Genomic DNA, 14,824 nt, shown 5'->3' with positions numbered 1-14,824 from the left:
AAAACGCTCCCCTAACCCACCACACCAGCCACCGCCCTCTAGTGAGCCGGCCCTGCCTCCCCAGGCCCACAGCCCCATCAGGGTATCTGCTCCCGGCTCTGTCCACTGTGATGCTCTCCCCTCCTGGGCCTGCTTGGGGGTCTCTGCCACACGCAGTGCCACGGCCAGCCCTGCGGGCACAGCCTCTGCCCGTTCACACTGGGGGAGTCTTCTTTCATGTCTGTGGCACTGTCCTGAAATTTGCACGGCCCCAGGGCCTTTGCACTGCTGTCCCTGGGCTGGGCATCTGGGCAGCTCAGAGCACTTCTTCCTGAAAGTGGCCTTTGTGGTTGAGGCCTTTCCTGCTCACACTAGTGAGTCATTGGAACCCACGGTCAGGACTGAGGAGGAGGTGGCACTGGCACTGAGGTCTGAGCCAGGCCTACTCCCAGCACCCGGTTCAGGGCCTGGCACATGGGAGGTGACCCACACGTTTCTGAAATAGTTGAGACGATTCTGTGGGACACTTGCTCATTCCCACTAAATCTCACGTCCTTCGTCTGGGTTGGGAGGTGTTGGGGCTCAGGGAGCCCACGCAGGACTCCACTCCTGGGAGAGGCACCACCTCCACGTGATGCCACGAAACTGCGGCCTGGAGCTGCTGACTCTGCGTGCTGGGTGGTCTCCCGGAACCCCAGCCAGTCCAGAGTCCCACTGCCCTCACCCACCGTGCTGTCATCACTGGCCCTGCCTGGCCTCCTCAGATCACCGTCCCCGACCCCGGGCCAACCTCCACCTCAGGGGCCTCTCCTGACCCCACAACCCCCCGGCCTCGGTGGCCAGTCAAGGTGCCCCGACTGGGTCAAGCAGGCTTCATGGAAATGGGGGGCCCGTCCGAGGACCCGATCCTCCCTAAGGTCGGGGCCGCTCCTCCCGGAGACCTCTGTGCTCAGTGGACGCTTGGCAAATGTGCTCCCAGAACCCAGAACCGGGTGAGCTCACAGCTCTGTGGGTGCCGGGGGTGGAGGGGTCGCCCCAGGGGCCCAGCTGCGGGTGAGGCCTCTTCCTCCACCAGCCCTGTCAGCCGATTAGGAAGGAAAAGCCCGGAGCCGCCAAACAGCACCATTGCACAGCAGCCAAAGTGAGCGGCATCGAACTGGACCCACAAGAATCCTCTGTCTTCAAACAAACGCGGGAGAGACGAGCAATGCCTTGCCCCCAGGACACGCCGCCTGCTCTGTAGACTGCTGCGTCCACACCTGTGCTGTGGGCACCAGGGTGGAGAGATGGCGCGAGCTGAGCAGCTGGCCCCGTGGGCAGGGGTCCGCGTTGCCAGGTCCTCGGGTGACCCCTGTGGCCCCCGATCCTGACGTCACAATCAAGAACGTCCGGCCACCCCTGAAGGAACTGTCCGGGTGAAACATTCACCCCATGCTGGGTTTAAAGTCACAACCCAGCTTCCAAGCAAATCGTGCCACCAAGTGAGAGCAAAGTTCAAAGGGCTGCGGTGATAACGCAGGCGGACAGCCAAGACGCTGTGGGCGCCGCTGACTCTGAGCTGGAGCTCGGGGGCACCTTTGCTCTTGTAAGAGCACTCACTGACTGACGAGCGCACAAGGCCCTGCCGAGGCTCCCTGTGGCCTGTGCCCTGCGGCCCGGCCACGTCCGTGGATGCACGGCGAGGCGCAGTCAGGGCTGCCGGCCTTGGCTCCGCGGAGGGACCCCGGAGGGAGGCCTGCCTGAGGTGTCCGCACCGGAGGGGCTCTGGTCGAGGGGAGCGAATGGAGGTCTCTCCTCCCGGGCTGCTTCTCAGGCTGCTGAGGAGGTGGCACCCGCCTGGCCCTGCTCTTCCCTGGCGGCTGAAGGACAGCGGGTGGGTGACAGCCGCTCGCCCAGCCCACACTCTGGCGCTGGGTCTGCTCCGGGCGCTGGACTCCCTGCTCAGGTCCCTGCCTCCGTAGGCTCCTCCCGTCCGTCACTCTTCAGTCTCCCCTCTCCGCCGTCCACTCCCTCCAGGACACAGCGATCATCCTGCTGGGATCCAGGGCCACTGAGGAGTGGAGCTGGGGTCCAGCCTCCTCCTCCTCCCCACGAGGCTCCGAGCAGGCACCTCCGGCGCTCCGGGAGGACATGCCGGGCTCCGGGGCTGCAGGGTGGGTGCTCCAGGACAGCCTGGGGTCTGGGCTGAGGGCTGCTCTCCCTCCATCCCTATAGACGCAGACAGTAGTGCTGCCCCGTGGGGCCGACCCAGGAGTCCAGAGCAGCAGCACATGCAAGAGCCGTGGACGGCAGGCACGCAGAGGCCACCGAGGGGATGTGACGGGGTGTGGTGTCCATTCTCCCTCTACGACCACACTCACGCCCAGGGCCCACGCAAGTGCTCTGCAGGTGCTGGCCAAGACCCACAGACCGGCGGGGAACACAGTGAAGCGTGCGCTGGCCCAGCTGCAGCCAGAAGCCCAAGATCACTGTGTCTCGGGGCCGTGCTCCCTCTGGAGGTTCTCGGGGAGGGTCCTTCCTGCCTCCTCCAGCGCCCAGGGCTCCAGGCGTCCCTGGGCTGGTGGCTGCATTTCTCTAACCTCTGCCTCCATCATCACGTGGCCTCCTCTGTGTGTCTGTTTCTTCCTCTCTGTGTGTCTCTTATAAGGACACTTGCCATTGGATTTGGGGCCCCCCGGATGACCCAGAACGACCTCCTCATCTCCAGATCCTTAACTTAGTCTCATCTGCAAAGACCCTTTTTCCAAATAAGGTCCCATTTGCAGGCACCAGGGGTCAGGACGTGGACACATCTTTTGGGGCCATCATTCAGCCCACTACTCACCTCAAAACTAAAACAGGATTCAGGCCCAAACCTGGGTTCCAGGGAGGGGAGTCCCAGCAGGGGTCCACACCCGCAGCCCCCTGCAGCCTTCTGCACACCGTGGGACGGCCTGGGACGGTTAGACAGGCCGGCGAGCCTCGGGCCAAAGTTCACTTGCCATTAACTCCCCCAAGGGCACGGCTTCCTGCCAGCTCCTCCCAGCGCTTGGTCATAAGCAGGTGCCTGAGGGGGTGGCTCCCAGGCAGGGGATCCACTGCGCTCTGTCCCCTGGGCACCCCCACCGTCCCGGCCTTTCAGGGGGCAGCCCCGGTCCCCAGTTTAGAAGGGCTGCTCGGGACGGCCCCTCAGCCACCTTAAGGTGGGCCTTGGCATGGGAGCAGCTCCTCCTCAGGAGGCCCCAGTGGTCCCCAAAGCTGGGCTCTGTCCTCACCCTCGTGGGCCTGGCTGACGCAGTCCCCCTCACACTCTCTCAGTCTGCAGGTGGGCAGGGCGCCTCCCTGGCCTCTGCAGGAGCCTGGCCGGGCTTCACTTCCCATGGAGGGGAGCTGGGCTGGTGACAGGATGTCCCAGTGACTGTGACCCGTGGCCCCCACACACGCCCAGGGCGGGGGCTGAGGGCATCACACGATGGGGCAGGCCATTGGGAAGGCCATGCAGCCGGGGCTCAGCTTCATTCTCACAAGGCCCCCACCCCCAACTGGAGGGGCAGGGTCTGATCTGGCCAAGACTCGGGACAGCAGGACCGCCTCGCTCCCAGAGAGACAGGTGGTCCCTGGGGGTGGGCGCCGAGGGTAGAGAATCATGCTGCCCTGGCAGGTGTCCACACGACCTTCCTCCCCCGGTGGGCAGCGCAGCCTCGCTTGACCCCTGGCATCCAGGCTCCTCCCACCACAGGCAGGCTTGTCTGGGGGATAGGCACGTTATTGTGCGTCTGTGAGCTCCGCTTCCTGTCACCCAGCGTGCATCACACTCTGACACTCCACACGCTTGGGCGGATGGTGAGTGTCCAGTGCTCTCTCCACATCCCCATAGCCCGTGCACCTCAGGCCACCAGTCCCAGGAAGCGGTCAGCTGAGAAGACCTCTGATCGCAGATGGGGAACCTGTCGGAACGTGCAGGAATGTGCCACCTGCACCTCTGCCTCCCAGGACGTCCCTGTCTCCATGCACAGAAGCCACCAGGCGAGGACGACGGCAGCTGAGCTGCTTCCGGCCCAGACGCTCCAAGTGCACTGATCCAGCGGCTCACGGCGTCTCTGTCGCTGGTGCCTCAGAGGAGCTGTGCTTGGAGACCCTGGGGAATCGCTGCCTCAGTGGAGGGCTGGCCACCAGGACCTGAGCCCGCGCCTCTGTGGGACTCGGTGAAGTCCGCAGGGTCACGCAGCCCAGGCCGGATCTGCAGGGGGGTCAAACCCCGCAGGCAGGCGGCCAGGTGGGAGTGGGCGCTGGCTCTGTGGGGGCCTGACGGCTCTTTCCGGAGGGCCAACGAGAGGTGCCTTGTCCACAGAAGGCGGGGTCTTGCTTTGTGCCAGCTGCGGGCCAGACCCCAGCCCCTGGGAGCCTGCAGCCCCTGCCCAGGAGCAGGGGGCCACCACCTTGTGCGGGCTCGGGCGGGTCCTCCTCATGAGGAAGGTCTCCCCTGGCTGGTCCCAGGCGGTGTGGCCGGCCCTCCCTTTGCTCAGGATGGTGGTGCTGCCGGCTCTGCGCCGTCTGGTCCAGGGGGACAAGAGCGCTCGGGTCTCCAGGCAACTAGAGGCGACGAGGAGCCGGGGCCCCAGGGGAGGGCTCAGGTGGCCCTGGGGGGAGGGTGCAGCGGAGCCCAGGGGAGGGGGCTGCAGGGGAGGGAGGCTGACTCCCGGGCAGGCCCCGCATGCTGCCGTCGCCATGCAGAGGGACATCAGAGGGCGCCCGCCCCACAGACAAGTCCCAGTGGCGCTGGGCAGCCGGAGAGCAGGGCCACCCAGTCCGACAGGCTCCGCTGCCACCGGGCTGGCACCTGCTCATGGCCATGTCCAGCCGCTGGGCCAGGCCCAGCCCAGAGCCCATCTTCCGTGGAGCGGCCCCTCTGAGCGAGACCCTCTGGAGTCTTGGGTTGTGACCACACTTTCCAGTGGCCCAGCAGCCAGGCCCTTCCCCGCCCCGCCCGCCGGTTCTTGGCCTGAGCATCATCACAGTCCGGAGGCAGGAAGTTGACCACGATGGAAAGGAGCCTTCAGCCCCCCATAGTGGGGGCGCAGGGTGGGGGGCCGCGCTGGGTGACGACTGACTGACAAGCAGGAGAGTGGGCATCTGTAGGACACTGAGCAAGGAGCAGACGCACGGCCCTCACCACGGTGCTCAGTGTAAACACTGTCGGCCATGCCTGCAGCTGCCCCCAGGTCACCAGGTCACGGGGTGGGGGTGGGCGCAGAAACTCAAAGACAGGAAATGAAGAGGAACGTGCGTGGGAGCCTTCTGGAAATGACCATCTGCATAAATGGGGAACAGAACCCACCCTGCTGTTTTGTCCATTTTTAGCAATATTGCGACAGAACACTGGTTGTGTCTCGTCTCTGAATCATGGCAGAGTTTCTGCAGCTCATGGTTATTTGTAAAAGAAAAATATTTGCTCAACCACTAAAATGGGCTCCATGTCACCAAGAGCAGCAGCAAGTGCCGTGGACTGGGGACGCTGCTCCCAATGGCTTTGGGGAACATTCTGGGGCGCTGGATGCCCACAGGACCCACTTGGCCCGGGGTGGGTCGTGTCGGCTGCTACAGAAGGAAGGCTCTGGCCACCCGGGCCTGGCGAGGACTGGGGTCACGTCTGCCCAGCTCTGAGGACACCGTGGAGACCATGGGCACACACGTGTCCCTCGCTCATGGATGTGAGCCAGGTGACGACGGGGCGTGGCTTTGCAAACTGTCCCTTGTGAAGAGTCTGTGATGGTGGCTCTCCGGGGTTGGGAGAAGCCCTGCACACACACACACACACACATGCACACACATGCACGCTCCCTGCCCGTGGCCGAGACACAGCATGTCAACCAAGGGGACCATGACAGGCTGCTGGACTCACATCACATGCGGGGCACAGGCCCCTCCACAACATGAAGCTGGGACCCCAACCCCTAGGCCCACTCCGAACGCCCGAGGCAGAAGCCAAGGCGTTTGCATGCTGAGGGAGAAGCTCGGGCAGCAACCGCCTTCCCCGTTCCTGGGACGGGCCACCCACCCTGAGCAAAGGGCAGGCACCAGGGACGCTGAGGAGGAGGCACCCGGCAGGTGGGAGTGGCCGCCCCGGAGCACCCAGCGCTGCCCTTCCTGCCAACGGGAGGACTCGGCCTCCAGCTCCAGGGTCCCCAGGAGACTACCCAGAGGGTGAGGCGGGGGCCGCAGGCCGAGTGGCCAGGACACAGGGTCTGTGCAGCCTGCTGGGAGCCGGCCCTGGGCACAAACGACAGCCAGTCCACAAGACCCCTCCCCACGGCGTCCAGGGAGGGAAGCCTGGGTGGGGGCACGGCTGCCTTGGCCGCCCCTCCCCCCACTCAGGCGGGTGACAGAGCCAAGGACACCGTCTTGGTCTCCAGAGGAGGAGCCAGTCCAGGGGCCTGAGCCCCCTCCCAGAATCCTAAGGCAGGAAGCCAGCCGGCAGCTCGCTCTCTCCTCCCAGGACCAGCCCAGGAAGTATTATTTGGGGTATTATTTGGAATGGGAAGGTCCCTGGAGTGAAACTCATTCTGCAAGAGGCCCAAACTCGTCTGAACCCTCACCTGGCAGAGAGAAATTCAGATGAAAAATGACCACTCCTGGGAGAGCCACATGGCGTGAACTGATTTAATCTAATTTCTCCAGAGGGAATGGGCCGGGGGAGGGGACGAATTTAGTTCCCCCTCTGCCCTTCTCTCCTGTTTGCATTTTTTTTTCGGTATTTCTCCGTATTGTGGTAAAATATATGTAACATAAAACTTAACATTTTCAGCCATTCCCAAGTGTACAGTTCAGTGGCTTGGAGCACATTCATGCTGTTGTGCACCCATCCCCACCGTCTGTCTCCAGAACTTTTCATCTTCCCAGACTGAAACTGTCCCCATCAAACAACGACTCCCCCCCACTCCCTGGCCCCTGGTCCCACCATCCACTTTCTATCTCTAAGGATTTGACTCTTCTAAGGACCTCACATAAGTGGAATCACACAGGATTTACCCTTTTCTGACTGGCTTATTTCACTCAGCATCCTGTCCTCAGGGTCCATCCACATTGCAGCGAGTGTCAGAATTTTCTTCCTTTTCAAGGCTGAGTAATATTCCACTGCGTGGATGGACCACATCTTCTCTATCCATTCTCCTGTCAACGGACGTTTGAGTTGTTCCACGTTTTTGGCTGTTGCTACTGCTGCTGCTGAGAGCCTGGCTGTTCAAATGTCTGTTCCAGTCTCTTTGGGTTTATACCAGGAGTGGAATCACTGGGCCACGTGGTAATTCTGCCTTAACTTCCGAGAAAACACCATCCTGTTTTCCACAGCGGCTGCCCTGGTCTACACTCCCAACAAGAGTGCAGGGGATCCCTATTTCTCCACAGCCTCATCAACATCTTTATTGTCTATGTTTTTCTTATAGCAGCCACTCAGACGGGTGTGAGGGGGTATCTCATGGTGGTTTTGACTTGCATTTCCCCGATGATCTGTTATACTGAGCATCTCTCCATGTGCTTACTGGCCATTCGTGTGTCTTCTCTGGAGAAACGTCTATTCAAGTCTTTTGCCTTTTTCTTTTTTTGCTAAGGAAAATTCTCACTGAGCTAACATCTGTTGCCAATCTTCTTCTTTTTGTGTGTAAGTCACTGCCACAGCACAGCCACTGACACACGAGTGGTGTAGGTCCACACCCCAGAACCGAACCCGGGCGGTCAAAGTGCAGTGCACCGAACCTAACCACGAGGCAACCAGGGCCGTCCTGCTTGCCTATTTTTATTTGGGTAGATTTTTTGCTGTTGAGCTGTGGGAGTTCTCTATAGATTCTGGACGTAATCCTGATCAGATGCGTGGTCTGCACATGCTAGTTCCCCTCCTGTGGGTGGTCTTTCCACGTGTCCTTTGCATTTTTCACTCTCGTGCTTGTTGTTACCACCCCAACATGTTCCTGTAGTAGCCACCACCCATGGACACACAGCCGCACCCCAGCCTGAGCCCACACCTGCACGGCGCAGCCCCTGCTCACAGGGACAGAGCCTGGGCAGGAGGAGGCCAGGGCAGGGCAGCGGGGGCCCCGGGAGGGTGCCACCCACAGGGCGCAGGAGGGCCTCCTGGGCAGAAGGACAGCCCCAGGCAGCCCCCTGTGGGATCCTGACCTGCCCTCACAGCCGCCCAGTGGGCTAAGGTCATCGGGGTGGCCGCCCGAACACAGATGTTCCCCTGTTTGTGAACTGACCACGCACCGGGATGGGCAGACCGAGCTGCGATTCTCTCACTTGGATGTTAAAGCTTTCACTTAAAGAAAGTTCTGATGTCTAAAGGGAGTTGGTGCCTCAAAACCCATGACCCCTCCGTGGAAAACGAAGCCACACTGAACATTAAGGAGCAAAGGAGAGAAACGAGGGCCATGCCTTCCAGCAAGGAGAGAATTCTCTGGGAGCAGAGTGACAAACCCGCGAGCGTTGGACAGAAGCACTGCTCTGGAGAGCTGGAGGCGGCTTACAGACTAACACATGGGTCGTGCTCCATCAAATATTTAAGCAAAAGGAAAACAGAGTCTGCCCAGCGGGCGGTTCTCGGACACCAGAGCCGGGCCGGCCTCATCCTGGACCTCAGCTCGGCTGCCTCCTGGGCAGCTAAGACAGAACAGGCAGTGCAGTGCCAAGCCCCGTTCCTGACCAGAGAGCACCAGATTCAGCCACAAAACAGGACTTCTCTCTGGAACTTACCTTGAGCAGAAACCTGTGGCCCGACTCCCTGAAGGGAGTGATGACCAACACGTGAAGTCGTGCAAAATGCGCAGTCACCCCGTCTCAGGGGAGGTGGGCTCTCCTGGGGTCCATGGACCGGGCAGAGGGCCCGTCACTGACGGCGACCTGGGGAGCCAGCTCCCCAAGGGACAGAAGTGTCAGAGCTGGGGCCTCACTTCTGGCTCCCGGCAGAGGCTGGACAGCATCCCAGGTGCCCAGAGCCCAGCTCACGAGGAGCTGCGTCCCTTCACGTCTGCGCCTGCCGGTGCCTCCTACACACCATTGTCCTCCGGCTGGAGCAGTTTCTGAGGCTTGGGGTTGACTCTTCACCTCCTCCTTGAGCAACGGCAAACCAGAACACACACACACACACACACGAAACACACTCGCTTGAGCGCTCTGAACCAGAGGCCTGCACCACCAACCTCAGGGATAATCGTGAGGGTCTGTAGGACTCTGACGGCCCCACCAGCCATAACAACACCGGCTTCAGAGAAACACAAGGGCCAACCCCCCGCCCGATCAGGGGCCGGACACTGGCCTCTGTCTCAGTGCAGCGTGGAGACCCCGAGATGCACATGGCAGATGCTGGGGTCAGAGGTCCACCCGGCCAGGGCTGCCCCAGCCTCCCCAAGAGCAGGGCAGAGGCGGCCACGGAGGCGGGAGGCAGAGCAGGCTGACCTCTCCATAGCCCATCTGCGTGAGGACCCCGTCCGCTCCCCGAGGACCTGCCCAGCACGGCACCAGGAGCGAGACAGTGAGGCTCCGACCCAGGAGGGTCAGGGCCCGGACAGGCAGGACAGACCAGGCCCCTCGGCTCCTGCTGCTAAGGTGGACGAGCTGTCTAGTCCTCGTGTTCCCTCGGCCAATGCAGACAGCCTCCTGCTGGCCCTATGAGACGCCCCCCAGACAGCCCATGGAAGTGACAGGCCACTGTTCACTAACCCTGACCCACAGTCCCCTGCCACTGCCCTCACTTCCAGATCTTTCCACTCAGAGTCTGCTTCACGTGCAGCCCGCCCCAGGCCACAGAGATACAGAGGTGGCTGAGGGGAGTCGGGACCCTGGGAGCCACGCTGACCTCCGAGGAGTGTGGCTCTCAGGGTGGGGGCGCGTGGGAGAAGGGAGGGGTCGGGCCTGTGTTCCTCAGGCTGCCTCCTCCCATGGCCTCGAGCTGGCTGTGTCGCTGTTCTCAGGGCAGCCTCCGGTACAGGCTCCCCTTCCAGGCTGGGACCCTCCCCGATCCTCCGCCCTTCCCACTGTGGGGCACAGCCATCTCCAGTCTTGACTCTGGGCCTGGGACGCCCTCTGATGATCCCACCAGAGGAACTGCCTCGGGGCCTCTCCCCAGCATCCCTCTATGAGGAAGAGAAGGGAGAGCGAAGGTTTAGCCACGCTCGCCTTCTGGAACCTCCCAAACTGTTTGTGATACAGCAGCCCCATTGTGGTGGGCTGGATCCTTCCTATGAGACCAGAAGCCTCCATGGTGACCTCACATGGCATCTCGTCTCCGCTCCCTCGCTGTGCACACGGCTAGCAGGATGCAGCCGCGCCGAGGGTGGCAGGTATCACACCTGGAGACAGTGTCACCTGCCTCCTATGGGTGAAGGACAGCAGGCTGCTCCTGTCCCAGCGTGGAGCCACGCCGGCCTCCACGGAGCTAGCAATGCAGCTCAGCCATGAGCCGTCGTGACCGTGGGCTCCTGTCCCCAGCAGAGAGAAGGGAGACCCCACTGCACCGTGCCCCTATGCAGAAGCCCCCAACCAAACTCACTCAGGGGAGGGGGTTCAGGGGCCAAGTCGATGACTAGACTCTGCTGGGTCCCCACTCCAGCTGTAAGCTGCATGGGGAGGGTACTGACGCAGCCTTAGGAGCCCCTGTGCGGAGAGGCTGGGGTCTTCCAGGATCAGCAAGTTCCCTCCATCACGCACCGCGTGCCTGGAGGTGAAGGGCAATCCAGGACAAGCGCCCGCGGTGCTCACAGCCTGGCCCAGCACCCAAGGTGTGCCAATAAAGCCTGCGTTTGCTTTTTCAGACTTAGTTTCCATTGTCCTAATGGCAGGGTCAAATAATAGGTCTTTTGTTCTCACATAGTGGGCATGACAAAACCGTTTGATTGATCGTCGGAACTGTGCCCCTGTAACTCCCGCACCACTGGAGCCAACTGTCGATCAGCAATCACAAGTCAGCCAGCAGGTGGGAGCACGGCACACGGGAGGGCTGAGGAGAGGGCAGGGATGGGCAGGCGAGCCCCTGCCTGGGTCCTCCAGCCCCTGAGGGGAGTGGTGGGGCGAGGGAGGAAGGAGGCCTGAGCCCCGGACAGCCGGCCCACAGGAAGAGGTGAAGGTGGGAGCGGGTGTGTCGGGGGTTGAGTCAGGTGGGATCCCCTGGCCCCCATGGCCCCCTGTCTCCCACCTGTCACATCGAGGACCCTCAGGCAATGCCCTTCTCCCACAGCAGAATGAGGATGAAAGTGTCAGCAGCCCAACGGAGTGCAGAAGGACAGTGGAGACCTGAGCATGTGTCCTGGCGCCAGACCCTTTCCCAGGTGCACAGGCCGGCAGGCTGGGTGCTGAGGCAGAGGGGCCAGAAAGGGGAATGAGGCTCAAGGAGGGCCTGGACGGTCAGCCTGACCCCAGGCATGTCCCACTGGGGTGCCGAGGCCTGGGCCCCGCTGGTCAGAACAGCCCCACGCCAGGACGCCAGGACAGTGCCCATTGGGAGCCCATCTTCCAGCCAAGAGGCAAGGCCACGGCCCCCCCAGGCCCCGGTTCCTGCGGGGAGGAGCATGGGGCCGAGCAAGGCCAGGCTGGGGTCAGGGAGGAACCTGGACCGCCACCCTGCGTGTCCCCCGGGGCGGGGGGTGCGGACCGTCTGGGAACCAGCACCCCCACTGCCGCAGACCACACCACAGGAAGGCTTTATCCGCGCCGAGTGGCCTCTCTTTCTCACCCACGCTCTTTCTGAAGTCTGCTGACTTCCTCTGTCACAGCCATTTCCCTCAGAGCAGATCGGAAGCCTGGCGCAACACCCGAGAAATAATTAGTTGCTCTGACTGATGCTAATCAGCGACCTGCAGAATCACCTGCTCACAGAGGAAAACAAAAGCACCGTGGCCCTGGGCAGGCAGGAAACCTCAGCACGGTCTGCGGGGCCCCCTTGCTGCCCACCCCGCTGTCAGAGGGCTGCAGCGGAGCGGGCGCTCCTGTTCTGGGACAGAGAACACAGGCCGACCACCAGGGGCCACACACACCCCTCCTGGGAGAAGCAGCTCCCAGGATTAAGAGGTGGGGGAGGGAGCAGGACCTGAGAACCGGCCGCCCCCAGGGTGACAAGTGTCCCGTCCACACCTGACCTCGAGCTCAGAGCAGAGGGGATGGCAACCTGCACCCAGCGCCCACCATGTCTGTGCCCACGTGCCGTCCTAGAGGGTGGCATCTCCAAAACGTGCGCACGCACACCCCGCCACAGAGGCCCGCTGCTCACACGGGAAGACGCACTCAGACTTCATCAAGTTAAAGAGCGCCCTCGGGGAAATAGCACACAGCCTGGTTGAACAAGAACCTAAAACCTCTGTGCCTCTCAGCCCTCACATTCAGAGCCGGCCCTCTTTGCATGCACACCACACTCGTGTGCTCAGAGCTTCCCCCCGGGAGCCAGACCTCAGGCCCTTCTGCCAGGAGGGCAGACTCCCCAAGCTGGCCTGCGGGGACACTGGGCTTTGGAGAAGCTGCAGGTGGTTCAGACCAACATCGGCCCAGCGGTGGAGGCTGTGGTCCAGGTATGGCCTCAGTCCCACACGTGAGTGGGCGCCCAAGGGTCATCTGCCCCCAGGAGCAGGCGGGGGGTAAGCCAGGCTCCTGGGCGGCCCTGGGCCTCTGCACGTCCCCTTCCCCGGGCAGGCCGGGCAGTGCTGTAGGGTCTGAGGCTGGAGAGCTCCGCACAAACCGGGAGAAACTGCTGTGGAGGACTCCATTCCAGCCTCCTTTCAGCAGGAAACCACGCCCTCCTGCTCTCCCATCCTCCCCCACCCAGGGCTGTGGGGCGCCCCACCCGCGTGCGCAGCCAGTGGCCAGGAGGGACACTGTCCATCCATCCCCCCATACAGGGACAAGGCAGGGGTCACCGAGATGGTCGCCAACATTTTTCAGTTCATTCATCTCAGGGTTTGACTGAAGGTGAGGCTGTCGTAGAAGTCAGAAGGTAAAGGCAGAGCATGGGGGTTCACTGGGGGAAAGGGCGCAGACCAAGCCGCTGGCCAGAGGGCTGGACGGCTGTAGGAGCACAGCTCTGACCAGAGGGCTGGACGGCTGTAGGAGCACAGCTCTGACCAGAGGCCTCACTGACCCTGGGGCCGGCACCAGAGGGCCAGGAGGCATCACCCATTCAGGAGGAGCTGCGCATTACCTTGGGGGTCTCTAAGCCCCCCAAACCCCCTACCGGGATGTGACTTGGCTTGGAGCTGTGCGCTCCAGGAGCAGTGCTGTCACAGGGCTCCAGGGAGCTGTCACTGACCAATCCCCGCGGAAAATGCCCCAGCGACTGACACCCCGTCCCGCCGACGGCGGGGCGGGACCTCCGAGGAGGTGGGCGTCGGCCTGCCGCCAAGGTCCGCCCAGGAGAGCGCTCTGGCCGCGCCGCACCGGCTCGACCTCAGCGCTGCCCATGAGCGACGACACGCGGCCGTCCCCAAGGCCAGCGCCTCCGCAGCACTCCCGCGCGGCCCGATCCCCGCGCCCGGCTCCGGGCCCCGAGGGGACGCCCGCTCCTACCGTAGCGGCTCGGCTCGCGGCAGTAGCGCAGGATGGGCAGCGCGTCCTCCCTCGGCGGCTCCCGGCCAGCGGCGGGGTCCGGGTCCAGGGTCCAGGGAGGACCGGGGCGCTGGCTGCTGCCGCCCTCAGGCCTGGGCTCCGCGTCCCCCAGCCCGCCGGCCGCGGGGGTCACCACGAAGCGCAGGGACATGGTGGCCCGAACGCCAGCGCCGGCCTCCAGGGTCCCAGGCGCTTCGAAGGCTGCAGGACGCGACCGGCCCGTGCGGCCACCGGAGGGCCGGGTGAGCTGGGGCAGGGCGCGGCGGGGCGGGACTAGGGGCGGGGCAGAGATGGGGCGGGGCGGGCACCTGGGGAGGATGCTGAGGGATGGACTCTGCACCGTCGGGGATCTGGGAGGTGGCCAGGACGGCGCAGGCCCCAGGGACCGGGCGCAGGCAACGGGAAGGGGGCGTTGGGCAGCCGGGCAGGTGTGGCCGCCGACCTCGGCTGAGTCCCCTGCCCGCCGTGAGACACGCGAGGCGTGGTCTCGAAACCAGACGTGATCTTTGAGAAGAGCACCGCCTCGGGCTCTCCTGTGAGTCTTCGGAGATACCCTACCCCTTTGGGCGGCAGAGGTCAGAGTCCCAGGGCCTGGTCCACTGGAGGCACAGGCCGTGGAGATCTGGAGATCTCACTCTGGTCTGGGGATGGTGACCCCCCCCCAGCACCAGGAGGGGCCCCGGGACCTCTGAGGATGCCCACTGAGGGCTATCTGGAGTGAGTGCGGGTGGACGCCTCCTGGACTGTGGGGTTCAGAGGGCCGGACACCCTGGCCTGATGTCCCCCGCCCCCCCCCAGCTCTGGCCTCTTGACCACCGGGGGTTCAGCCCTGCTGGCCCAGGAGGTCAGGCAGCTGGCCTCAGACTTCTGCCTGGTGGAAACACCCCAGGAAGGCGGAAGGCAGGAGGAGGAGGTGACGCTGGGGAGCCAGGCGGCCTGGGCCAAAGGGCAGGGAAGCCTGGGCGAGAACCGGCCCACCCTCCATGGGCTCCCCTGCAGCACATGCACCAGCCACAGCTCTTCTTCAATCACTGCTTCCTCCACGTCTTACGTTAGTATTGCTAACAATTCACGTTTTATGTAGCACTTTACCATATTCAATGTGTTTTGTGCGTTCATTCTTTCAATGAATATTTGAATTCATTGCCCCGAGGATGACAAAAGGAGGCAGAAATCCCTGCCTCTTTGAAGCATACTTTCTAGAAGGGAGACAGACGTAAGAGCTCTGATTAAGAGGCAAAGAAGGGGTCTAGGGGGGAACTTGTAAGCGGGGTGTCCAGGAGGGCCT

The 14,824-nt window shown here is 63.0% G+C and overlaps 1 protein-coding gene across 2 annotated transcripts in view; it reads right to left on the bottom strand.

The window, feature by feature from the left end:
• Positions 1-13,768, bottom strand: part of SLC12A7 (solute carrier family 12 member 7) — a 100,455-nt gene extending 86,687 nt beyond the window's left edge. Inside the window, exon 1 of one of the 2 annotated variants that reach the window (XM_070519891.1) lies at positions 13,498-13,768. In XM_070519891.1, coding sequence (XP_070375992.1) covers positions 13,498-13,687 — 190 coding nt within the window. In that variant the 5' untranslated portion in view covers positions 13,688-13,768. The remainder of the gene's footprint in view (positions 1-13,497) is intronic. The other variant, XM_070519892.1, reaches the window with a different exon arrangement.
• Between the last annotated feature and the right edge of the window lie 1,056 nt (positions 13,769-14,824).

The sequence above is a fragment of the Equus asinus genome, chromosome 10, assembly GCF_041296235.1.
Source record: "Equus asinus isolate D_3611 breed Donkey chromosome 10, EquAss-T2T_v2, whole genome shotgun sequence".
NCBI lineage: Eukaryota > Metazoa > Chordata > Mammalia > Perissodactyla > Equidae > Equus > Equus asinus.
Note: the sequence above shows the minus strand (reverse complement) of the source record. Positions and strands in the feature narration are given on the sequence as shown.